This window comes from Narcine bancroftii, chromosome 2, assembly GCF_036971445.1.
Source record: "Narcine bancroftii isolate sNarBan1 chromosome 2, sNarBan1.hap1, whole genome shotgun sequence".
Classification (NCBI taxonomy): domain Eukaryota; kingdom Metazoa; phylum Chordata; class Chondrichthyes; order Torpediniformes; family Narcinidae; genus Narcine; species Narcine bancroftii.
The window spans coordinates 10,819,142-10,846,651 of record NC_091470.1 but is presented as its reverse complement, the minus strand read 5'-3'; the positions used below and the strand labels follow the sequence as shown (position 1 = coordinate 10,846,651).

The window sequence follows — 27,510 nt, the reverse complement described above, 5'->3', positions numbered from 1 at the left end:
TGTGCATATTGTATCAGGAGTGTGTAAATGAGTAAATGTTGTGCATCAGGAATGTGTAAATGAGTAAGTGTTGTGTTTATTGTATCGGGAATGTGTAAATGAGTAAATGTTGTGCATATTGTATCGGGAATGTGTAAATGAGTAAATGTTGTGCATATTGTATCAGGAATGTGTAAATAAGTAAATGTTGTACATATTGTATCAGGAATGTGTAAATGAGTAAATGTTGTGCATATTGTATCAGGAATGTGTAAATGAGTAAATGTTGTGCATATTGTATCAGGAATGTGAAAATGAGTAAATGTTGTGTATATTGTATCAGGAATGTGAAAATGAGTAAATGTTGTGTATATTGTATCTGGAATGTGTAAATGAGTAAATGTTGTGCATATTGTATCAGGAATGTGTCAATGAGTAAATGTTATACATATTGTTGCAGGAATGTGTAAATAAGTAAATGTTGTGCATATTGTATCAGGAATGTGTAAATGAGTAAATGTTATGTATATTGTATCAGGAATCTGTAAATGAGTAAATGTTGTGCATATTGTATCAGGAATGTGAAAATGTGTAAATGTTGTGTATATTGTATCAGGAATGTGTAAATGAGTAAATGTTGTACATATTGTATCAGGAATGTGAAAATGAGTAAATGCTGTGCATATTGTATCAGGAATGTGTAAATGAGTAAATGTTGTGCATATTGTATCAGGAAAATGTCAATGAGTAAATGTTGTGCATATTGTATCAGGAATGTGTCAATGAGTAAATGTTGTGTATATTGTATCAAGAATGTGTCACTGAGTAAATGATGTGCATATTGTATCAGGAATGTGTAAAAGAGTAAATGTGCCTGTTGTATCAGGAATGTGTAAATGAGTAAATGTTGTGCATATTGTATCAGGAATGCGTGAATGAGTAAATGTTGTACATATAGTTTCAGGAATGTGTAAATAAGTAAATGTTGTGCATATTGTATCAGGAAAGTGTAAATGAGTAAATGTTGTATCAGGAATGTGTAAATGATTAAATGTTGTGCATATTGTATCAGGAATGTGTAAATGAGTAAATGTTGTGCATATTGTATCAGGAATGTGTAAATGAGTAAATGTTGTGCATATTGTATCAGGAATGTGTAAATCAGTAAATGTTGTACATATTGTATCAGGAATGTGTAAATGAGTAAATGTTGTGCATTTTGTATCAGGAATGTGTAAATGAGTAAATGTTGTGCATATTGTATCATGAATGTGTAAATGAGTAAATGTTGTGCATATTGTATCAGGAATGTGTAAATGAGTAAATGTTGTGCATATTGTATCGGGAATGTGTAAATGAGTAAATGTTGTACATATTGTATCAGAAATGCGCAAATGAGTAAATGTTGTGCATATTGTATCAGGAAAGTGTAAATGAGTAAATGTTGTATCAGGAATGTGTAAATGATTAAATGTTGTGCATATTGTATCAGGAATGTGTAAATGAGTAAATGTTGTGCATATTGTATCAGGAATGTCTAAATGAGTAAATGTTGTGCATATTGTATCAGGAGTGTGTAAATGAGTAAATGTTGTGCCTAATGTATCAGGAATGTCTAAATGAGTAAATGTTGTGCATATTGTATCAGGAGTGTGTAAATGAGTAAATGTTGTGCCTAATGTATCAGGAATGTGTAAATGAGTAAATGTTGTGTATATTGTATCAGGAATGTGTAAATGAGTAAATGTTGTACATATTGTATCAGGAATGTGTAATTGAGTAAATGTTATGCATATTGTATCAGGACTGTGTAAATGAGTAAATGTTGTGCATATTGTATCAGGAATGTGTAAATGAGTAAATGTTGTGCCTCATGTATCAGGAATGTGTAAATAAGTAAATGTTGTTCATATTGTGTCAGGAATGTGTAAATAAGTAAATGTTGTGCATATTGTATCAGGAATGTGTAAATGAGTAAATGTTATGTATATTGTATCAGGAATCTGTAAATGAATAAATGTTGTGCATATTGTATCGGGAATGTGTAAATGAGTAAATGTTGTGCATATTGTATCAGGAATGTGAAAATGTGTAAATGTTGTGTATATTGTATCAGGAATGTGTAAATGAGTAAATGTTGTACATATTGTATCAGGAATGTGAAAATGAGTAAATGTGTATATTGTATCAGGAATGTGTAAATGAGTAAATGTTGTGCATATTGTTTCAGGAATGTGTCAATGAGTAAATGTTGTGCATATTGTATCAGGAATGTGAAAATGAGTAAATGTTGTACATATTGTATCAGGAATGTGTAAATGAGTAAATGTTGTGCATATTGTATCAGGAATATGAAAATGAGTAAAGGTTGTGTACATTGTATCAGGAATGTGTAAATGAGTAAATGTTGTGTATATTGTGTCAGGTATGTGAAAATGAGTAAATGTTGTGTATATTGTATCAGGTATGTGAAAATGAGTATATGTTGTGTATATTGTATCAGGAATGTGAAAATGAGTAAATGTTGTGTATATTGTATCTGGAATGTGTAAATGAGTAAATGTTGTGCATATTGTATCAGGAATGTGTCAATGAGTAAATGTTATACATATTGTTGCAGGAATGTGTAAATAAGTAAATGTTGTGCATATTGTATCAGGAATGTGTAAATGAGTAAATGTTATGTATATTGTATCAGGAATCTGTAAATGAGTAAATGTTGTGCATATTGTATCAGGAATGTGAAAATGTGTAAATGTTGTGTATATTGTATCAGGAATGTGTAAATGAGTAAATGTTGTACATATTGTATCAGGAATGTGAAAATGAGTAAATGCTGTGCATATTGTATCAGGAATGTGTAAATGAGTAAATGTTGTGCATATTGTATCAGGAAAATGTCAATGAGTAAATGTTGTGCATATTGTATCAGGAATGTGTCAATGAGTAAATGTTGTGTATATTGTATCAAGAATGTGTCACTGAGTAAATGATGTGCATATTGTATCAGGAATGTGTAAAAGAGTAAATGTGCCTGTTGTATCAGGAATGTGTAAATGAGTAAATGTTGTGCATATTGTATCAGGAATGCGTGAATGAGTAAATGTTGTACATATAGTTTCAGGAATGTGTAAATAAGTAAATGTTGTGCATATTGTATCAGGAAAGTGTAAATGAGTAAATGTTGTATCAGGAATGTGTAAATGATTAAATGTTGTGCATATTGTATCAGGAATGTGTAAATGAGTAAATGTTGTGCATATTGTATCAGGAATGTGTAAATGAGTAAATGTTGTGCATATTGTATCAGGAATGTGTAAATCAGTAAATGTTGTACATATTGTATCAGGAATGTGTAAATGAGTAAATGTTGTGCATTTTGTATCAGGAATGTGTAAATGAGTAAATGTTGTGCATATTGTATCATGAATGTGTAAATGAGTAAATGTTGTGCATATTGTATCAGGAATGTGTAAATGAGTAAATGTTGTGCATATTGTATCGGGAATGTGTAAATGAGTAAATGTTGTACATATTGTATCAGAAATGCGCAAATGAGTAAATGTTGTGCATATTGTATCAGGAATGTGTAAATGAGTAAATGTTGTACATATTGTATCGGGAATGCGTAAATAAGTAAATGTGCATATTGTATCAGGAAAGTGTAAATGAGTAAATGTTGTATCAGGAATGTGTAAATGATTAAATGTTGTGCATATTGTATCAGGAATGTGTAAATGAGTAAATGTTGTGCATATTGTATCAGGAATGTCTAAATGAGTAAATGTTGTGCATATTGTATCAGGAGTGTGTAAATGAGTAAATGTTGTGCCTAATGTATCAGGAATGTCTAAATGAGTAAATGTTGTGCATATTGTATCAGGAGTGTGTAAATGAGTAAATGTTGTGCCTAATGTATCAGGAATGTGTAAATGAGTAAATGTTGTGTATATTGTATCAGGAATGTGTAAATGAGTAAATGTTGTACATATTGTATCAGGAATGTGTAATTGAGTAAATGTTATGCATATTGTATCAGGACTGTGTAAATGAGTAAATGTTGTGCATATTGTATCAGGAATGTGTAAATGAGTAAATGTTGTGCCTCATGTATCAGGAATGTGTAAATAAGTAAATGTTGTTCATATTGTGTCAGGAATGTGTAAATAAGTAAATGTTGTGCATATTGTATCAGGAATGTGTAAATGAGTAAATGTTATGTATATTGTATCAGGAATCTGTAAATGAATAAATGTTGTGCATATTGTATCGGGAATGTGTAAATGAGTAAATGTTGTGCATATTGTATCAGGAATGTGAAAATGTGTAAATGTTGTGTATATTGTATCAGGAATGTGTAAATGAGTAAATGTTGTACATATTGTATCAGGAATGTGAAAATGAGTAAATGTGTATATTGTATCAGGAATGTGTAAATGAGTAAATGTTGTGCATATTGTTTCAGGAATGTGTCAATGAGTAAATGTTGTGCATATTGTATCAGGAATGTGAAAATGAGTAAATGTTGTACATATTGTATCAGGAATGTGTAAATGAGTAAATGTTGTGCATATTGTATCAGGAATATGAAATTGAGTAAAGGTTGTGTACATTGTATCAGGAATGTGTAAATGAGTAAATGTTGTGTATATTGTGTCAGGTATGTGAAAATGAGTAAATGTTGTGTATATTGTATCAGGTATGTGAAAATGAGTATATGTTGTGTATATTGTATCAGGAATGTGTAAATGAGGAAATGTTGTGCATATTGTATCAGGAATGTGTAAATGAGTAAATGTTGTGCATATTGTATCAGGAATGTGTAAATCAGTAAATGTTGTACATATTGTATCAGGAATGTGTAAATGAGTAAATGTTGTGCATTTTGTATCACGAATGTGTAAATGAGTAAATGTTGTGCATATTGTATCATGAATGTGTAAATGAGTAAATGTTGTGCATATTGTATCAGGAATGTGTAAATGAGTAAATGTTGTTCATATTGTATCGGGAATGTGTAAATGAGTAAATGTTGTACATATTGTATCGGGAATGTGTAAATGAGTAAATGTTGTGCATATTGTATCAGGAATGTGTAAATGAGTAAATGTTGTACATATTGTATCGGGAATGTGTAAATAAGTAAATGTTGTGCATATTGTATCAGGAAAGTGTAAATGAGTAAATGTTGTATCAGGAATGTGTAAATGATTAAATGTTGTGCATATTGTATCAGGAATGTGTAAATGAGTAAATGTTGTGCATATTGTATCAGGAATGTGTAAATGAGTAAATGTTGTGCATATTTTATCAGGAATGTGTAAATGAGTAAACGTTGTGCATATTGTATCAGGAATGTGTAATTCAGTAAATGTTGTACATATTGTATCAGGAATGTGTAAATGAGTAAATGTTGTGCATATTGTATCAGGAATGTGTAAATGAGTAAATGTTGTTCATATTGTATCAGGAATGTGTAAATGAGTAAATGTTGTGCATATTGTATCAGGAATGTGTAAATGAGTAAATGTTGTGCATATTGTACCAGGAATGTGTAAATGAGTAAATGTTGTGCATATTGTATCAGGAATGTGTAAATGAGTAAATGTTGTATCAGGAATGTATAAATGATTAAATGTTGTGCATATTGTATCAGGAATGTGTAAATGAGTAAATGTTGTGCATATTGTACCAGGAATGTGGAAATGAGTAAGTGTTGTGCATATTGTATCAGGAGTGTGTAAATGAGTAAATGTTGTGCATCAGGAATGTGTAAATGAGTAAGTGTTGTGTTTATTGTATCGGGAATGTGTAAATGAGTAAATGTTGTGCATATTGTATCGGGAATGTGTAAATGAGTAAATGTTGTGCATATTGTATCAGGAATGTGTAAATAAGTAAATGTTGTACATATTGTATCAGGAATGTGTAAATGAGTAAATGTTGTGCATATTGTATCAGGAATGTGTAAATGAGTAAATGTTGTGCATATTGTATCAGGAATGTGAAAATGAGTAAATGTTGTGTATATTGTATCAGGAATGTGAAAATGAGTAAATGTTGTGTATATTGTATCTGGAATGTGTAAATGAGTAAATGTTGTGCATATTGTATCAGGAATGTGTCAATGAGTAAATGTTATACATATTGTTGCAGGAATGTGTAAATAAGTAAATGTTGTGCATATTGTATCAGGAATGTGTAAATGAGTAAATGTTATGTATATTGTATCAGGAATCTGTAAATGAATAAATGTTGTGCATATTGTATCAGGAATGTGAAAATGTGTAAATGTTGTGTATATTGTATCAGGAATGTGTAAATGAGTAAATGTTGTACATATTGTATCAGGAATGTGAAAATGAGTTAATGTGTATATTGTATCAGGAATGTGTAAATGAGTAAATGTTGTGGATATTGTATCAGGGATGTGAAAATGAGTAAATGTTGTGCATATTGTATCAGAAATGTGTAAATGAGTAAATGTTGTGCATATTGTATCGGGAATGTGTAAATGAGTAAATGTTGAACATATTGTATCGGGAATGTGTAAATGAGTAAATGTTGTACATATTGTATCAGGAATGTGTAAATGAGTATATGTTGTGCCTGTTGTATCAGGAATGTGTAAATTAGTAAATGTTGTGTATATTGTATCAGGAATGTGTGAATGAGTAAATGTTGTGCATATTGTATCGGGAATGTGTAAATGAGTAAATGTTGTGCCTATTGTATCAGGAAAGTGTAAATGAGTAAATGTTGTGCATATTGTATCAGGAATGTGAAAATGAGTAAATGTTGTGCATATAGTATCAGAAATGTGAAAATGAGTAAATGTTGTGTATATTGCATCAGGAATGTGTAAATGAGTAAATGTTGTGCATATTGTATCAGGAATGTGTCAATGAGTAAATGTTGTGCATATTGTATCAGGAATGTGTAAATGAGTAAATGTTGTGTATATTGTATCAGGAATGTGTCAATGAGTAAATGTTGTACATATTGTTTCAAGAATGTGTAAATGAGTAAATGTTGTGCATATGGTATCAGGAATGTGTAAATGAGTAAATGTTGTGCATATTGTATCAGGAATGTGAAAATGAGTAAATGTTGTGTATATTGTATCAGGAATGTGTAAATGAGTAAATGTTGTGCATATTGTATCAGGAATGTGTCAATGAGTAAATCTTGTACATATTGTTTCAGGAATGTGTAAATAAGTAAATGTTGTGCATATTGTATCAGGAATGTGTAAATGAGTAAATGTTGTGTATATTGTATCAGGAATGTGTCAATGAGTAAATGTTGTTCATATTGTTTCAGGAATGTGTAAATGAGTAAATGTTGTGCATATGGTATCAGGAATGTGGAAATGAGTAAATGTTGTACATATTGTATCAGGAATGTGTAAATGAGTAAATGTTGTGTACATTGTATCAGGAATGTGTAAATGAGTAAATTTTGTGTATATTGTATCAGGTATGTGAAAATGAGTAAATGTTGTGTATATTGTATCAGGAATGTGTAAATGAGTAAATGTTGTGCATATTGTATAAGGAATGTGTAAATGAGTAAATGTTGTGCATATTGTATCAGGAATGTGTCAATGAGTAAATGTTGTACATATTGTATCAGGAATGTGAAAATGAGTAAATGCTGTGCATATTGTATCAGGAATGTGTAAATGAGTAAATGTTGTGCATATTGTATCAGGAATGTGTCAATGAGTAAATGTTGTGCATATTGTATCAAGAATGTGTCAATGAGTAAATGTTGTGCATATTGTATCAGGAATGTGTCACTGAGTAAATGTTGTGCATATTGTATAAGGAATGTGTAAATGAGTAAATGTTGTGCATATTGTGTCAGGAATGTGTCAATGAGTAAATGTTGTACATATTGTATCAGGAATGTGAAAATGAGTAAATGCTGTGCATATTGTATCAGGAATGTGTAAATGAGTAAATGTTGTGCATATTGTATCAGGAATGTGTCAATGAGTAAATGTTGTGCATATTGTATCAAGAATGTGTCAATGAGTAAATGTTGTGCATATTTTATCAGGCATGTGTCAATGAGTAAATGTTGAATCAGGAATGTGTAAATGAGTAAATGTTATGCATATTGTGTCAGGAATGTGTAAATGAGTAAATGTTGTGCATATTGTATCAGGAATGTGTAAATGAGTAAATGTTGTGCATATTGTATCAGGAATGTGTAAATGAGTAAATGTGCATATTGTATCAGGAATGTGTAAATGAGTAAATGTTGTGCCTAATGTATCAGGAATGTGTAAATGAGTAAATGTTGTGCCTAATGTATCAAGAATGTGTAAATAAGTAAATGTTGTTCATATTGTGTCTGGAATGTGTAAATAAGTAAATGTTGTGTATATGGTATCAGGAATGTGTAAATGAGTAAATGTTGTACATATTGTGTCAGGAATGTGTAAATGAGTAAATGTTGTATATATTGTATCACGACTGTGTAAATGAGTAAGTGTTGTGCATATTGTATCAGGAATTTGTAAATGAGTAAATGTTGTGCATATTGTATCAGGAATGTGTAAATGAGTAAATGTTGTACATATTGTATCAGGAATGTGTAAATGAGTAAATGTTGTGCATATTGTATCAGGAATGTGTAAATGAGTAAATGTTGTGCATATTGTATCAGGAATGTGTAAATGATTAAAGGTTGTGCATATTGTATCAGGAATGTGTAAATTAGTAAATGTTGTGCATATTGTATCAGGAATGTGTAAATGAGTAAATGTTGTGCATATTGTATCAGGAGTGTGTAAATGAGTAAATGTTGTGCCTAATGTATCAGGAATGTGTAAATGAGTAAATGTTGTGTATATTGTATCAGGAATGTGTAAATGAGTAAATGTTGTACATATTGTATCAGGAATGTGTAATTGAGTAAATGTTATGCATATTGTATCAGGACTGTGTAAATGAGTAAATGTTGTGCATATTGTATCAGGAATGTGTAAATGAGTAAATGTTGTGCCTCATGTATCAGGAATGTGTAAATGAGTAAATGTTGTGCCTAATGTATCAGGAATGTGTAAATGAGTAAATGTTGTTCATATTGTGTCAGGAATGTGTAAATAAGTAAATGTTATGTATATTGTATCAGGAATGTGTAAATGAGTAAATGTTGTACATATTGTGTCAGGAATGTGTAAATGAGTAAATGTTGTGCATCAGGAATGTGTAAATGAGTAAATGTGCATATTGTATCAGGAATGTGTAAATAAATAAATGTTGTGTATCTTGTATCAGGAATGTGTAAATGAGTAAACGTTGTGCATATTGTATCTTTGGCTTGGCTTCGCGGACGAAGATTTATGGAGGGGGTAAAGTCCACGTCAGCTGCAGGCTCGTTTGTGGCTGACAAGTCCGATGCGTGATAGGCAGGCACGGTTGCAGCGGCTGCAGGGGAAAATTGGTTGGTTGGGGTTGGGTGTTGGATTTTTCCTCATTTGCCTTTTGTCAGTGAGGTGGGCTCTGCGGTCTTCTTCAAAGGAGGTTGCTGCCCGCCAAACTGTGAGGCGCCAAGATGCACGGTTTGAGGCGATATCAGCCTACTGGCGGTGGTCAATGTGGCAGGCACCAAGAGATTTCTTTAGGCAGTCCTTGTACCTTTTCTTTGGTGCACCTCTGTCACGGTGGCCAGTGGAGAGCTCGCCATATAACACGATCTTGGGAAGGCGATGGTCCTCCATTCTGGAGACGTGACCCATCCAGCTGCGCTGGATCTTCAGCAGCATGGACTCGATGCTGTCGACCTCTGCCATCTCGAATACTTCGACGTTAGGGATGAAAGCGCTCCAATGGATGTTGAGGATGGAGCGGAGAGAACGCTGGTGGAAGCGTTCTAGGAGCCGTAGGTGATGCCGGTAGAGGACCCATGATTCGGAGCCGAACAGGAGTGTGGGTATGACAACGGCTCTGTATACGCTTATCTTTGTGAGGTTTTTCAGTTGGTTATTTTTCCAGACTCTTTTGTGTAGTCTTCCAAAGGCACTATTTGCCTTGGCGAGTCTGTTGTCTATCTCATTGTCAATCCTTGCATCTGATGAAATGGTGCAGGCGAGATAGGTAAACTGGTTGACTGTTTTGAGTTTTGTGTGCCCGATGGAGATGTGGGGGGCTGGTAGTCATGGTGGGGAGCTGGCTGATGGAGGACCTGTTTTCTTCAGGCTGACTTCCAAGCCAAACATTTTGGCAGTTTCCGCAAAGCTGGATGTCAAGCGCTGAAGAGCTGGCTCTGAATGGGCAACTAAAGCGGCATCGTCTGCAAAGAGTAGTTCACGGACAAGTTTCTCTTGTGTCTTGGTGTGAGCTTGCAGGCGCCTCAGATTGAAGAGACTGCCATCCGTGCGGTACCGGATGTAAACAGCGTCTTCATTGTTGGGGTCTTTCATGGCTTGGTTCAGCATCATGCTGAAGAAGATTGAAAAGAGGGTTGGTGCGAGAACACAGCCTTGCTTCACGCCATTGTTAATGGAGAAGGGTTCAGAGAGCTCATTGCTGTATCTGACCCGACCTTGTTGGTTTTCGTGCGGTTGGATAATCATGTTGAGGAACTTTGGGGGACATCCGATGCGCTCTAGTATTTGCCAAAGCCCTTTTCTGCTCACGGTGTCGAAGGCTTTGGTGAGGTCAACAAAGGTGATGTAGAGTCCTTTGTTTTGTTCTTTGCACTTTTCTTGGAGCTGTCTGAGGGCAAAGACCATGTCAGTAGTTCCTCTGTTTGCGCGAATGCCGCACTATGATTCTGGGAGAATATTCTCGGCGACACTAGGTATTATTCTATTTAGTAGAATCCTAGCGAAGATTTTGCCTTCAATGGAGAGCAACGTGATTCCCCTGTAGTTTGAGCAGTCTGATTTCTCGCCTTTGTTTTTGTACAGGGTGATGATGGTGGCATCACGAAGATCCTGAGGCAGTTTTCCTTGGTCCCAACAAAGCTTGAAAAACTCATGCAGTTTGGCATGCAGAGTTTTGCCGCCAGCCTTCCAGACCTCTGGGGGGGATTCCATCCATACCTGCTGCTTTGCCACTTTTCAGGAATGTGTAAATGAGTAAATGTTGTGCATCAGGAATGTGTAAATGAGTAAGTGTTGTGTATATTGTATCAGGAATGTGTAAGTGAGTAAATGTTGTGCATCAGGAATGTGTAAATGAGTAAGTGTTGTGTATATTGTATCAGGAATGTGTAAATCAGTAAATGTTGTGCATATTGCATCAGGAATATGTAAATGCATAAATGTTGTGCATATTGTATCAGGAATGTGTGAATGAGTAAATGTTGTGTATCAGAAATGTGTAAATGAGTAAATGTTGTACATATTGTATCAGGAATGTGTAAATGAGTAAATGTTCTGTATATTTGTATCAGGAATGTGTAAGACTTCACTATTATCTGGAAGTTCCAGATAGTTACTGATTCCACCTGCATTGAATTCATCCATTGTTATTGAATGAAGATCTACCGGGACAATGCCTGAAGAGAGCGCACAAAATCAGTGAACCGGTGCGGACTCGAAAGGCCAACATGGCCTGTTTCTGCTCCGTAAATGGTTATATTGTATTTGGAATGTGTAAAGCTACTCTGCAAATGTAAATGATTTCTCACTGATCTGGATGAAAGTCCAACTCTGCAGCAAGCAGGAGCAGAGATGAGGGAGGAGAATGTAAAGACATTGTTATCCTCTTTCATAGACTTTCACACATCCTGAAATTCTTTGTAGCCAAATATATTAGGAAGTATAATCACAAAATCCAAAGTATAGCATTGTGACATTGATCAGAGCATGCGTTTTTGAATTAATGATTGAGATGAAGTTTGAACAGGATATCAGGGAATCTCTGTGTGAGTTTGAAATAGATGTGGATTTAGAGTTGAAGGCTCTGGAATGGGAATTAGTGGATAACCTCAATCGCAGGCATTGAGACATGGTGTTGCGGGTACTGAAGACACAAGGTCATTTTTAGTGCAAATGGTCACATTAATTGTACTCCTTAACATGGTTAACATTCAAGAAGTTTTCTTAATCCTGTTGCTGCTTGTCACAGTCCAGTGGATGGAAAACAGAGAATGAAGCTAAGAGACAAGGCAAAGGGTATGGTTTGCTTTGCATCGACAAACTGCACCTGTTCTTCCTCATTACTCCCTAATTTAATGGCACAGAGGTGCAGCAGAAGGCAGGCGCACATGTGGGCAGCTTGCCAGAGACATTCTATACTGCCCCAAAGTCGGAGTTTCTGCTGAGTGAGGCAAGGAATATTTCATCACCATTAATTGGGCCAACTTCACACATTTTCCAAGCAGCAGTAAATTATGATCTCAAATAATTATTGGTGTCATTTTGAAACTATTCCAATCTTAAAACATGTTTCAATTTCAACAATCAGTTGGAAACGGCAACAGGCTGCCTCTTTGAAGTGGGATCAGGTTTCGACAGAACATTTTAAGTGAATTGCACAATTATTTCATCCAGTAAATAGTTCAGGCATTTAGTGAGAGGAAAAGTTGACTCTTAAATGTCCTCTGATATGGTTTAGAAAACCAATGAGATGGATCAAAGCATGGGAAGAGTAAAAATGGATGAACCTTCAGGACTGACCTTGGGACTAGGATTGAACTTGTCAAGAGAGCATCCAGCCCACAATGTGGGTATCAATTCTCCTGGTGAGAACCAGGACTCGGTCTCAAAATGAGCAAATGGTCATGGAGTCAGTCACACAATGTGTGGAAACAGGTCCTTGGGCCCAACTTGCCCATGCTGACCAAAATATCCCAGCTGCCTGTGTTTGGCTTATATTCCTCTAAACCCATCCTATCTGTATACTGTACTTGTCCAATTCTTTCTTAAACATTGCAATAGTACCTGATTCAACCACCTTTTCTGACAGCTTGTTCCATACCCCCACCACCCTCTGTAAAAAAAAAGTGACTTGGCTACCCTACCCAACTCTACTTTCAAATACCTCTAGACCATTCTGCCCTACAACACTCCCCAGTTCTCCACCACTCACCAAACTATTTCACATTTCTCTGTATTCCATTCCATGAACCATTCCTCAGCCCATCGATTGGACAAAAGATACACAAACCCTAGATTTAAGGTCCATTTCCTTCCTGTTATTATCAGACGTAGTAGAGAGACTGGAGAGTGGAGAGCAAGTTCCTTGGAGTTCACTTAACCAGTGACCTATCGTGGACACTCAACGTCTCCTCACTTGTCACGAAGGTGCAAGAGCAACTCCACTTCCTGAAAAGAATGAGGCGGGCACGGCTACCGACCACCATTGTGTCAACCTTCTATAGGAGCTCTATCGAGTGTCCTAGCCGGCTGCATCACCGTGTGGTACAGTTGCTGCACAGAGTAGATCACTGGAGTCTTCCTCCTCCACATCCCCACCAATCGACGTGATTTACTGGGATCGTTGTCTGAAGGGGGCACGGAAAATCATAGAAGACCCCTTCCACCCGCACACAGCGTCTTTCATCTGCTCCCATCAAGAAAAGATAGAGGAGGATCAGTGCATCACCAGCAGGCTGAGGAACAGCTTCTTCCCACGGGTAGTGAGAATGGTGAACGACCAAAGAAGCTGCTCACATCAACCCTCCAAGACTCTCATTTGTACAAAACAATATTTATCTTTATAAATAAAATACTTGGCCTGCATGGGTGTTATTGGCCTGCATGGGTGTTATTGGCCTGCATGGGTGTTATTGGCCTGCATGGGTGTTATTGGCCTGCATGGGTGTTATTGGCCTGCATGGGTGTTATTGGCCTGCATGGGTGTTATTGGCCTGCATGGGTGTTATTGGCCTGCATGGGTGTTATTGGCCTGCATGGGTGTTATTGGCCTGCATGGGTGTTATTGGCCTGCATGGATGTTATTGGCCTGCATGGGTGTTATTGGCCTGCATGGGTGTTATTGGCCTGCATGGGTGTTATTGGCCTGCATGGGTGTTATTGGCCTGCATGGGTGTTATTGGCCTGCATGGGTGTTATTGGCCTGCATGTGTGTTATGCCTGGTTGTGTGTCTGCATGTTTTGCACCAAGGACTGAAGAATTCTGTTTCGTTAGGATGTAGCGGGCGCACAGCGCGGTATTGCGAACCGCCAACGTCAGTTCACAGACTTACCTGACACATCGCGGACAAGCAGTGCTGGGTGCCAAAGTACAGCGAGTGGATCAGATGAAGCCCCTCCCTAAAGGCACGGGGCGCTAATGGCTCATAGTTTTAACCTCACTAACGAGCTCATTAACAGGCAGGGAATAAAAGGTCTGTGTATGTCTGCAATAAACCAGCATTGAGTTGACGACCTTTGAGTGTGTTTGCCTTTATTTAGTAGCATCTACCATAGTACCCACTACAAGGTTGTATTTATGCAATCAGATGACAACAAACTTGAGACTCTAAAATGAATCTCATGCTGGCAGAAGAGGATGCCCTTGAACTGTTTATAACTGTCCTTTCCTTTATACCCTGCACTCTGGGTTTGTACTTTTCTCTACACTCTGCTCTTCATATATTAATTTGGTTTCATCTGCTGAATAAGTTAACCTGCCTGGAGAGCTTTTCGCCCTATCTTGGTCAACATGTCAATAAACAATCAATTCAATTTTAAAAAATTCAGGTTTTTCACAAGGTAGCATCAATCTACAATAGCAAATACTCGGTGCCCAAAGATGTAGACTTTAAGGGACATGTGCAAGGAGCAAATATCGAGGGGGCAAGAAGTTTAGGCAGGCTATTTAAAATCTGAGTGCCTCAGAATCTGGCACCAAGATAGCCAGTGATGGAGTGGTTAAACGTCTGAATACACAAGAGGGCAGAACTGGAGAAGTGCAGAGAGCTCCAGAGGTTGCAGGGCAGAAGGAGGCAAAGGGGAGACCTTGAAAGCGGTTTAAAAAAGCTTAAACATTTAAAATAATTAAATCTTGTTTAACAAGGAACCAAAGTATGCCATCAAGTGGGAGGGGAATGACTGAATGAGGCAGCACAAATTAGCACATGGAGGAGAGCAGAGCCTGTGCTGACCTCAGGTTTGTGGAGGAGGAAAGCTGGCAGCTCACACAAAGTCAAGTGTAGAGGTAGCAGATGGAAACCAGGTGGAGTTTAGCCACATGACACATAGGGCAAGGTTCAACAGGTTAGGACTTTATTCCCTGGAGCATAGAAGAATGAGGAGAGATTTGATAGAGGTATTTAAAATTATGATGGGTAGAGATAAATGCAAATAGACTTCTTCCACTGAGGTTAGATGACCTCAGTGGACATGAGGACATGGGTTTAGAGTGAAAGGGAGAGGTTTGTCGGGAACATTAGAGTGGTAAATGCAGGTTTAATTTTAACTTTTAAGAAGAATTTGGACAGCTACATGGATGGGTAAGGTATGGAGGGCTATGGGCTGGATGCAGTTCAGTGAGACGAGGGAGAATAATAGTTTGGCAGAGACAAGAAGGGCTGAAGGGCCTGTTTCTGTGTTTTAATTTTCAGGTAAAGCCATGGTACCTGTTGAAGGTCTCTCAGGTTACACTGCATCAGGTAAGGTGCTTCACTCTATTCAGCATGAGAGACTGTGAGAACCCGGCCAGAGATAGGACGGCTACTTTTTCAGTCAAGGATAATACTTAAAGTAGCCTTTGACCTTTCCTACCCAAGCGCAGAAAGGTATGTTTTGAGAGGCAATACATTACCGGTTTCTGAGATTGAGGTCGAGGAGGGAAATCACAAACAGCCTTCCCCTGCCTGCCTTGTCGTACAATTGGGTCATGACAGACGATTCCTATTGACAAAAGAAATCAGCTATTACCTTCAAAGAAAGTCTTCAGATTGAGTAACTGTTCCCCTCACCACCAAACATTCTCCAAGTACCAGGGAGACCAATCGCATACTTGGGGACCATTTCACAGACCATCCTGAACTCCCAACTGCTGCTATGTCAACTCCCTTTCCTATTCCTATATCATCCTGGGCCTTCCGCACTGCCCCAGCGAAGCTCAACATAAACAATGACCTAGAACATTACAGCACAGTAGAAGCCCTATGGCCCACGATGTTGTGCCAACCTATAGATAAAACACACAAAAACCTACAAAACCCGACCTCATAACCCTCTATTTTTCTTTCATCTATGTGCCTAAGTTTGACAGTATTTTGAGGTGGATTGGGAGAAATTGCTAGAGCAGCTTGTACACACACATTTCAAAACAGAATTTTGGCAGGACTATTGCAGAATGCTTTTATAGAGAGAGCAACAAAGTTGCAGAATGCAGCTTGCCTGGAAACATGTGATCTTTGCAAGCTGGGCAGAAGAGTTTTGCTCTCAGAGAGGGAAGGTGCGAAACAGAGAAAGGAGTCACAGAAATCAGTTCCAGAGGGACAAGATGGCAAACTTTGGAAGGCTGCCTGGTCAAAGGAGAAGGCTGGCAGTCTGAACGGTGACCTGAAAGAAAGAGGATCATCTGGAGAACCCAGAAGGGGGCAAGTTTCGTCAGCAAGACTGATTGAGAAGGAATCAGGTGTGGATGTCCTGCAAAAGGTGTCTCTCTCTGAAAACCAACAAGAACCCTCCTGAGTGGTAACCATTTGCCTGTTAAACACCAAAGACTGATGAACTTTGATAATGCTAACTTCTGTGCACAGTACAAGAATTGCCTCCAACCAGTGAGATTGGACTGTGGTCTAAAGAACTTTTCTAATCTTAAACATACATGACACACACCTGCGCTTAGTATTAGAGGGGGGGATTAAGTAGGTTAAGTAAGTAGCTAGAGTAATAAGTTAACGTTTCTTTTTTTTGTTCAATTATAATTAAAAACTACTTTTGGTTAAGTGACCCGGTGTGTGGTGCAGATCTATTGCTGCTGGATTTTGGGGTCCTTTGGGCTTGTAACACTAAGAGTCTCTTAAATGTCTCTACTGTTCCATTCTCCACCACCACCTCAGGCAATATATTGCAGGCACCATCACTCTCTGTGTAAAAAAAACTTATCCATGATGTCTCCCCTAAACTTTCCTCACTTCACTTTGTACACATGTCCTTTGGTGCTTGCTACTCCCTTTTCCTGGGAAAAAGGTACCAGCTGCTCACCCTATGTACATCTCTCATAATATTGTAGACCTCTATTAAGTCACTTTTCAACCTTCTTCGCTCCAAAGAGAAAGTCCCAGCTCTGCTAACCTTGCTTCATAAGACATGTTTTCCAAGCTAGGCCACATCCTGGTCAATCTCCTCTGCACCCTCTCCGCAGCTTCCACATCCTTCCTATAATAAGGTGACCAGACTGAACACAATATTCAAAGTGTGGTTTTATCAGAGATTTATAGAGCTGCAACATCACCTCATGTCTCCTAAACTCAATCCTACAACTAATGAAGCCCAGCAAACCATAGGCCATCTTAACTACCCTATCAACCTGCGCGCCAGCCTTGAGAGATGCATAGATTTGGACCCCAAGGTCCTTCCACACTGTTAAGTATCCTTCTTCTCTTCCCGCCCCTTTTTTGAGCATCTTTCCAACCACCCTCACCCATTCTAGTCTTCTTTAGTTCTATTTCCCCATCCCATTCCCATCTGGAGTCTTCCGCTCTCTCATTCACACCCATCCCCCTATGACAGCATCATGTGGTTGGGCTGAATTACAGGAAATGGTGTGTTAGAACATGGGATGGAGATCCAGAATCCAATTGGGTGGTGCCAGAACAACATTCTTACTCTCAGACCAAGGAGCTTATCGTGGACTTGAGGGGAGGGGACAAACCTGTCTTCATTGATTGTCAGCAGTAGAAATGGTTAGGACCTTCAAGTTCCTCGGAATCCACATCATGGAGAACCTTGTAGCGAGCACATCGAGGCAACCATGAAGAAGGCCCCTTGGTGAAGGGCTCAGGCCCAAAACATTGGCTGTGGACTTTGATCTTTGCTACATAGAGTTCCCTGTTTGAGCTGCTGAGTTTCTCTAGCACTGTGCTTTTACTTCAATCACCGTGTCTGCAAATTTTCATATTTTACCCCCCATGCCCCTATTTGGCATGTTGTGAAATACTCTTATCAAACTTCTACAGGTTACTGACTGGTTGCATCAAAGCCTGGTTTGTAACGCAAGTGGCCAACAGTGCAGAAGGCTGCAGAGAGTGGCTGAATTAGCCCAGTCCATCACAGGCACCGACCTCCCATCCATTGAAAACATCTGTAAATACACAGAGCCCCCATTATTCTGGCCACAACTTCCTTTTGCTGCAACATTCGTGCAGAAGGCTTAAGTCTAGCTCTCCTGATTCAAGAACAGAACAGCAGGGGGGCAGCACACTTAGTGTACCAGTTAGTGTAATGCTATTACACGGCCAGCGATCAGGACAGGGGTTCAAATCCCGCACTGTCTGGAAGGAATTTGTACATTCTCCCCGTGTCGACATGGGTTTCCTCCCACTGTCACTTGGGTATAATTGGGCGGCACAGGCTCGTGGGCTGAAAGGGACTGTTATTGTCCTGCTTGTCTCAAACCTTGGTGCACGACTCGAACCCTGGCAGAGACTGGCAAAAGATCTGTATGCATTACTGAATCATCACTTTTTTTCTTGCACTGACAATATTTATGATATTTATAATTACTCTTTCTGTCTTGTAGTTGTGATCATTTATATTTTTACTTTTGATGAATACAACATACCTGTTATACATATATACGTGGCCTCAACAAATAAAACTTTTCAGTGCATCTGTACATTGAACTTATATATACGATAATACAAGAGGGTGCCGAGAACAGAGATTTCCTGATCGTAATGGAGCTTTGGATCTGGAGCTCAGGTTGTTGATGGTTTGGACTGAAGTCTGTGGCTGCAGAGATTGCGGAAGTGCTGGAGTTGAATCCACTGACACTCGGTGACTCCGAGGGGACTCTCTTTTGCTTCTCTTTGACTGTAAGAGGTGCTTCAGGCAATTTCTGCTGATGGCAAATCTGTCTGGCAATTTCATGTAAATATGACACTGATTTTATTACATGAATCTAAATGCTCATTGAATTGCATGGAATATAGGAGTTGGGAGGTGATGTTGAGATTGTATAAGACGTTGGTGCGGCCTCATTTGGAGTTCTGTGTGCAGTTCTGGTCGCCTAATTAGAGGAAGGATATAAACAGAGTGGAGAGAGTGCAGAGAAGGTTGACCAGAATGTTACCTGGGTTTAAGCATCTAGAGTCTAGGGAGAGATTGGACAGATTAGGTCTTTATTCTTTGGAGCGTAGAAGGTTGAGAGGGGATTTGATAGAAGTATTTAAGATTATGAAAGGGATAGACAGAGTGGATAGACTATTTCCGTTAAGAGGAGGAAAGATTAAAACAAGAGGACATGAGTTAAGAATTAAGGGGCAGAGGTTTAGAGGGAACATGAGGGGGAACTTCTTGACTCAGAGAGTGGTAGCCGTGTGGAATGAGCTTCCGGGAGAAATAGTGGCGGCGGAGTCAATTGTATTATTTAACAAAAGGTTGGACAGGTCTATGGATGAGAAGAAGATGGAGGGTTATGGGCATTGTGCAGGGAGGTGGGACTAGAAAGGGGTGTTTGGTTCGGTGCGGACTAGAAGGGCCTAATGGCCTGTTTCCGTGCTGTAATTGTTATGTTAACACTTTGGAGTGCTACCCCACAAACAACCTCCTTAACCTTCAGGCATCTGCCTGCTTTTTCCTACTTTGGCAAAGGGCTCAGGCCTGAAACATTGGTTACCCTTTACTTCTCATGGAGGCTGTGTGACCTGCTAAGTTTCTCCAGCACATTTGTATATTGCACTCAACCCCAGCATCTGCAGCCATTCCATAACCTATCCACCTTTAAATGCACATCTTCTTTCAACATACACATTTTTATTGGGTCAATTAACTCGTGTCACATGCATGACGACCCTTCCATCTTTACATCAGGGTCTGATTCATTTGTGTGTAAAAGCCCTCTCCATTACATTCCTACAGTACACTGAGCTCGTAAAAGACATTTCCTTGTCAGATAAACATTCAGATGGTTTTGTTTATTTCAGTCGCTCTAATAAATGTATTTACAAATTGCATTTAACCGTGGACATTGGAAAGTCCTTCAGGCCAATCAAATTACTTGGTTCAGAGGCAGTCCTGTACACATCCACCCACCAACAGTGTTACCCGGAGGCCTCAATGCTCACACTGAACCCCAAACTTGGAACAGCACGGAATAATCTCAATGTTGAGTGCTATTCCCTGCAATTAATTGTTTAAATATGTTACACACTAACTACATTTCCTGAAATACAATAAAAAACAATAACTGATCTGACATCAGCTAGAAAACAGGAGACACAAATTTTCCCCTCTCCGACAGTAAACTGTTTAAGCAACTTTAGTATTAATTGTAAGTTGCTTTTCTCTAAAGAAACTGGAGGATGCTCCAAGCTGTTCAGAAGCATCCTGGAAGTCCAGTCACTGTTGTATTACAGGTGCCTAACCTTTTATCAGGAATTCTGAAAACTGGTAACTTCCAAACACTGGCACTTTTTTCAGATGACATCTGCTCATCAAAGATGGAGTTTGGCACCAAGATAACCCAATGCGATCCAACTCAACTCCCAGGTATCCCGTCGTGTTCCGCTACTTTTTAAGTACTTTCAAATCACCTATACTAACAGCTAGCCAGCATCGCAGCACTTTCAATCAACCCAATGGCGGCTCAATGGCCGTCATCACTACCCATAATCCCCCATGCAACTGAAACCAAGAAAGGGGCTGTTTTGACGCTGGTACAGTAGGGGGCAAGAGGAGAGAGAGAGCGACAACAGTGCAACTTGGTCAGGCGAGGGGGAGGTAAGAGACGGCAGCGTGACTCGGACGGGTGAGGGGGAGAGACGACAGCATGTCTCGGGCGGGCGGTGGGAAGAGAAGGCAGCACGACTTGGGCAGGCAAGGGGAGAGACGGTAGCGCAGCTTGGGTGGGTGAGGGGGAGAGAGATGGCAGTGTGACTCGGGTGAGGGGTGGATGTGGCAGCACGACTTGAGGTGGCTTAATGAGACGGAAATCAAAATGATTCTGAAATCTGGAAGATTCTGAACAAATGCAGGTGTCCGGTCTCAACAATCCTGGATAAAAGGTTAGGTACCTGTATATGAAGATGGCTGGTATTTCCACTCAGAAACACCACCACATGATACCAGATAAAAAGTAACCAGACCTCTCTCAGGTAACAAGCCATCTTCAAGTGATAAGGAAACTCATTCTCCTAAAAATCACACACTCACCCACTAACGTAAACATGTCGGTCAGTAAACTTGCTTTAATCTTCAGATCCAAAGGTGCATCACTATTGAGATACAAAGAAAAATTCATTAATGGAAGGGTGGAAACAGTCAATTTCTAAACACTGCAGCCAAATAAAACTAAATACAGAAATACTGAAGAGTATAAATATAGAATTTGCAACATTAAGGAGCCTATTTGCCCAAGTATGCCAGTAGTACTCCTCTAGACAGACTAATGAATTCTACACCTACCTTCTCCATTAAAACAGAGCAGGGGGAAGCTCAGTTTCAGTTGATCTTGATCTGCCTTCTCCATCAAACATCTAATGATGTTCATTCTATAATTTCCATTTGACCCAAATTTTGTTTCTCCTTTTTAAGTACCCCATGAATCTTCTCTGTGCCACCTCCAAGACCAGTCTATTCTTTCTCAAGACCAGCACTGCACACAGTACTCCAACAGCAACCTCATCAGTACCCTGTACAGTTGCAACAAAACTTCCCGACTCTTAAATTCAATCCCTCCAGCAATGAAGGCCAACATTGTAGTTGCCTTCTTGGTTACCTGTTGCACCTGCAATTTATATGCATACACCCCCCAGTCGCTCTGTACAAATCCATGCTGCAATGTCAATACTTAAATAATTTATTATTTTTTCTTCCAAAATGACTGACTTCACATTTACCAATATTGTACTCCATCTGCCAGAACACCGCCCACTCAGTTAACTCATCGATATCCAAGTGAACAATTTGTCCTTCCACTCAGTTTAGTGTCATCAGCAAATGTGGATAAGCTACACTCAGTCGTCGCTTCCAAATCATTAATGCACTCCCTGAACAGTTGTGGGCCCAGCAATGACCCCTGTGGCATTCTGTTCACCACGGATTGCCAACCAGAGAATATCTGCCTTCTGTTGGTTAACCAATCCTCTATCCATACCAATACTTTACCCCCAACTCCATGCATCCTTATGGACAAGTCTTTCATGTGGCATTTTATCAAACTCCTTCCAAAAATCCAAATACACAATACCTCTCTATCCACTGTGCTCATTATAATCTCAAAGAACTCCAGTAAATTTGTCAAACATGACCTTCATGCTGCGTCTTCCTCGTGGAACCATTTCTATCCAGATATCTCACTATTTCTTCTTTAATGACAGTTTCAACCATTTTCCAGACGAAAGACATTAAATGAACTGGCCAATAGTTACCAGTCATTTGCCTACATCTTTTTATAAAAATCAGTGGCCTGACATTCGCTGTCTTCCAATCTGCTGGGGTCTATCCAGAGTCCAAAGAATTTTGGTCAACTATCACAAACACCTCTACTATAATTTCGGACATTTCTTTCAGTTCCCTGGGATGCATTCTATCAGGACCAGGGGACTTGCTTACCTTTGTGCCCATTAGTTGCTCCCCCCTACCTCTTCAGTGATGGCAAATGGATTAGGGAACTTCATCTCCCATCACGGCACGTTAGAAGTATCCTCCACCATGAAGACAGTCATTAATGACAAAATAGTCATTCAAACCCTCAGCCATTTCTGCGTTACCCAATACATGTATACCGTGCTTTTTGAAACTACAGCGTTCCTAGGAAACCTTTCATAAGGTGAAGACCTATTCACTACTATTGAAGGCTATTTTCATAAAACAAAAACTCATTCAAACCCTATTCCATTTCTTTCGGATAGCAAACACAGGTTTCTTTGTAAAAGTGAATTTTCGTAAAGCACGTATTCATAAAATGGGGTATACCATCTCCTCTTCCAAGGGACCTATGCTCACTTTAGCCACTTTTTCTGCTTTACATAATTATAAACATTTTCTATATCTGTATTTACATTTTATGCTAGTTTATTTTCATAATCTATCTTCCCTTTCTTTATTGACTGCTTAATAGTTCTTTTCTACTTTTTTAACATTTCCCCAATCTTCCAGTTTCCTCCTACTTTTGGTGACTATATACACTTTAACATTCATTTTGGTGCCTTATTTCCTTGGTTATCCATGGCTGGTTCTCCCCTGTGAAAAATTTATTTGAAAGTTTTCCATTGTTCCTCAACGGTGCCACCATCCAGCCTCTGTTCCCTAGGCTAACCAACTCCTCTCTCAGCCCATCGTAGTTGCCTTATGATGCAAGCATTAAGCCCTCTAGGACAAGGCAGTGGCTGAGACATCAGTGGTGGGGAAACCTTTGGAGCCAATAATCCATTGCAAAAGGATAAGCTGACAAACTACTAGAGGTGTCCTAAAATTTATTTAACTTGATTGAGTTCTCTGTTGAGGGTAACAGAGTGAATGTGAATTACCAGACAGCATTTGATGAAGTTCTGCATGACAGACGTTAATATGTTAGAAACTGTGGGATTAAAGAGGTCAATGGTTGTGTAGATACAATATTGGCCATTGTGTCTATACAACTGCTGGTGGTAAATATCAGTGGAATTTCTGAGCAGCTGGTATGAGGACCACTGCATTTTTTGACATATGCTTTCAAGACTATTTCATTGCAATTATTGCAGTTGGCACAGCACCACAGAATATAACGAACATTGATGAGGGCAGCACAGATCAGCACATGAAAACGAACACAGAAAGAGTGAAGTAATACATTTCAATAGGGCAAATAGAGTGGAGAATAGAAATCAAATAGCACAATATTAAATCTGCAGGAAGAGAGAAATATTTGGGCAAATGGAATAAACATTTCTAAATGGCAAGTCAAGGTTGAAAATGTAATTTTCCTCAAATTTGTTGAGAGAGAAAGTTTAAGGCTCCACATAAAATCTGGCTCAGCTTAAGGTTAAATATTTATGTTCAAACCTGGTTCCATACTTCAAGAAGGATATCAAGATCTCAGAGAGGCCACCAGAACAGTCCCAGAGATAAAGCTCAAGAAAAGGACATTCCTTTAAAACAGAGATAAGGAGAAATTTATTTAGCCAGAGAGTGGTGAGATCTGTGGAATGTGTTGTGGAGGCCAAGTCGTTGGATATATTTAAAGTGGAGCTTTAGAGATTCTTGATTGGTGAGGGCATCAAAGGTTAAAAAGGCAGGAGAATAGGGTTGAAAGGAAAAAATGCAGTAACCATGATGAATGGCAGAACAGACCAATGGGCTGAATGGCCTAATTCTGTCCCTGTCACCAGCATGTCAATTCAGTTCAAGTGGGGCCCAAAAGACAACTGAGGATTTTTATAATTCGAGCAAGAGCCCAGAGAAGGGTCCCAGCAGAAAGTTTAATGACCAAAGGCAAAAACTCATTGCTTACTTACCAGGCTAGTGAGGGTGAAAGATTGACTTCCAACAGCCAGGGTTTGAGGTTGGAGTCAATTAGGACATCAAAACCATACAGCTCTGTTAAAACACAAAACACAATTGTGTAAGGACTCTCAACATGTCTACAGATTTCCGATTGATGGTCCGAGTACATACATCACATACAACCCTGAGATTCTTTTTCCTGTGGGCACAGCAGATTACCACTTATTGGTACTGCAAAAACTAAACTGGTCACAGCGTGAACATGTAAACAAATAAAGAACTGTAAACAGATAACACATGTAAACAAACTGACTGTGCAATTCAAGGCGACAAAAAGAAAATCAATAAAATGCACAAGTAAGAGTCCTTAAATGAGTCCCTGATTGAGTTTGTCGTTGAGGGGTCTGATGGTGGAGAGGGAGCAACTGTTCCTGAACCTGATGGAGCGAGTCTTGTGGTACCTAGACCTCTTTCCTGATGGCAGGAAATTTGTAGATGGTATTATTTTTGTACCGAGTTACACAATCGCAGGTGTAAAGTGAGTAGAGCAGGGGGCTATGAACACAGCCCTGTGGTGCTCCAGTACTGATGGAGATTGTGGAGGAGATGTTCTTACCAATCTTAACTGATTGTGGTCTGGAGGTGAGGAAATCCACGATCCAATTAAACAGTGGGGTGTTAACTCCCAGGTCCTGGAGTTTGATCAGTTTTGAGGGGATGACGGTGTTAAATGCAGATCTGCAGTCGATAAAGAGTGTCCTGATGTATGCATCTTTGCTGTCCATTAGAGCCAGTAAGGCGGCATCTGCCTTAGACCTGCTACTACAATAGGCAAACTGGAGTATATATGGTGTGACCAGTTTAGTTTTTGCACTACCAATAAGTGGTAATTCTGCCGCGCCCACAGGAAAAAAGAATCTCAGGGTTGTATGTGATGTCATGTATGTACTCTGACAATCAATCGGAAATCTGAATGTTGCCAAGGATCTAGAATCACAGGACTGGGCACACCTTTGTCCTATGTCCTCACTCCTGTTCAGCTCCCACAATGGCACCATTCAGCGTCATCTACACACTGTATGACTTTTAATCCATGTTGTCCTTTTAAATGCAAACAAATTGCATGTCAGCTTTTTTAAACCATATTGCAGACCAACTTCCCGAAACTGATTGTGCCAATTATCAGAATTAGTCAATGAGCCGCCAATTTATGATGTGCACAGGCAGGAATCGGTGCAAACAATTCAGCCTTTGAGTTTCTTCCAACATTCAAGTAGATCTTGGTGATTTTTAACTCGCTCCTATTGCCCTTTTATTAATTACAAAACTCTTTTGGGAAGTAATCTATCATTTAGTGACCAGCATGGAATAGGTACTGCCTACTGTCGCTGATGGGACAAAGTGTCAGGAGGGATATCCAATGGATATTTAATACAGCAGTTCTCACTTTGTGCTAGCAACTAAATGCCAGCTATTACCCCAAAGGTTCAGTCGTAACATTTCAATCAAACCTTAACAACCACAGCCTTGAGGAAGGGGAATTGAAATGTTGCAGCTTCAAGTTTCTGAACTCTGTGCGAGGAAAAAAAATCCTCCTGATTTCCCTCTGGAGGACCAGCTTTCCACATTAAAGTTGTGGCCGCTTATCCTGTTTTTCAAACCAATTGACATAGTTGCTCTATCTTTGTAAATCTCAAACATTTTAAGTAAAAACATAATGCTGGAGAAACTCAGCAGTTCACATGGTGTACTTTAGAAGGCAAAGATAAAGATACATAACTAACATTTCGGGACTGAGCCCTTCATTAAGGTCTGCAGACTTTCGTGTTTCATTCCATCATTTTAAGTACCTTTATTTTGCAACTTAATTGTCAAAACTCAAAGGAATTTATATCCATGAATCAAATGTGAAGTATTCCGTACAAAGTTATACATTTTGGGTAGTTAGATCACAGAATGACACAGCTCTGGATAGTGTATATAGTTCAATGAACATGGGAGCACAGTTGGAGAAGGTGGGGAGAAACGTGGATGGCATTAGCCCAGAAAAGTCGAGACACTCTTACTGTTAGTCTAGTTAGAGGAACAGGACTAAATGTTGGTTTGTCCAGACAGAGTATTGTAGTGAAACACGAAAATCTGCGGACACAGTGACTTTAGTAAAAACACGCAAGCTGAAATGTCGGTTATAAATCTTTACCTCCTGTGGATGGTGCAAGACCTGCCGAGTTCCTCCAGCATTTCTGTGTTTTGACACATGGAGGATTGTGCAGTTCTCATCACCACATGGAAGCGACTGGATGGATCACTTTGTTCCTGATAAAGGAATCCAAGTCTAGTGGGCATAGGTTTAAGCTGAGAGGGAGGTGGCTTACAGGTGGCTGCCAGGGCGGGGGCGGTGGTAGGAAGGGTAACATGTAAGAGACATCTGGACAAGGACTCAAATGAGCAAGGCAGAGGGATATGGTATTAATGCAGGCAGTGGAATTGGTAAAGAGATCCACAATGGCTGGTGTAAACATTGTGGGTGGAAGGGCCAGTTTCCATGTGCTCAGGTTCTGTGTCCACGGAGAGCAAAACAGTATACACTTCGATCAGAAGGTCCCAACCTGAAACATTACCTATCGCTCTGTCTACATGCACCACAGGCCTGCTGAGAGCTTTCAGCATCTTCTGTTTTTATTTCAGATTCTGACTTCTGCATGTTTAAAAAATATTTTTCACACACATTATCTAACACTGTTAGAACAAGAGGGCACAACTTCGGGATTGAAGGGCGACCGCGTAGAACACATGCTGAGGAATTTGTTCCACCAGAGGGTGGTGAATCTGTGGGATTTCTTTCCACAGGTGGTTGTGGAGGCTGGGTCATTGGGTGTATTTAAGGCAGAGATTGATAGGTTCCTGATTAGCCAGGGCATCAAAGGTTATGGGGAGAAGGCCGGGCAGTGGGGCTGAGA

The 27,510-nt window shown here is 39.2% G+C and overlaps 1 protein-coding gene across 7 annotated transcripts in view; it reads right to left on the bottom strand.

Annotated features, from left to right (window-relative positions):
• Window positions 1-27,510, bottom strand: part of ttll5 (tubulin tyrosine ligase-like family, member 5) — a 1,011,501-nt gene that overhangs the window by 841,713 nt on the left and 142,278 nt on the right. For all 7 annotated transcript variants that reach the window (XM_069915842.1, XM_069915845.1, XM_069915843.1 and 4 more), the window contains exons 13-15: window positions 24,562-24,643; window positions 21,278-21,339; window positions 15,711-15,799 (exon numbers count right to left, since the gene is read on the bottom strand). In XM_069915842.1, coding sequence (XP_069771943.1) covers window positions 15,711-15,799; window positions 21,278-21,339; window positions 24,562-24,643 — 233 coding nt within the window. The remainder of the gene's footprint in view (window positions 1-15,710; window positions 15,800-21,277; window positions 21,340-24,561; window positions 24,644-27,510) is intronic.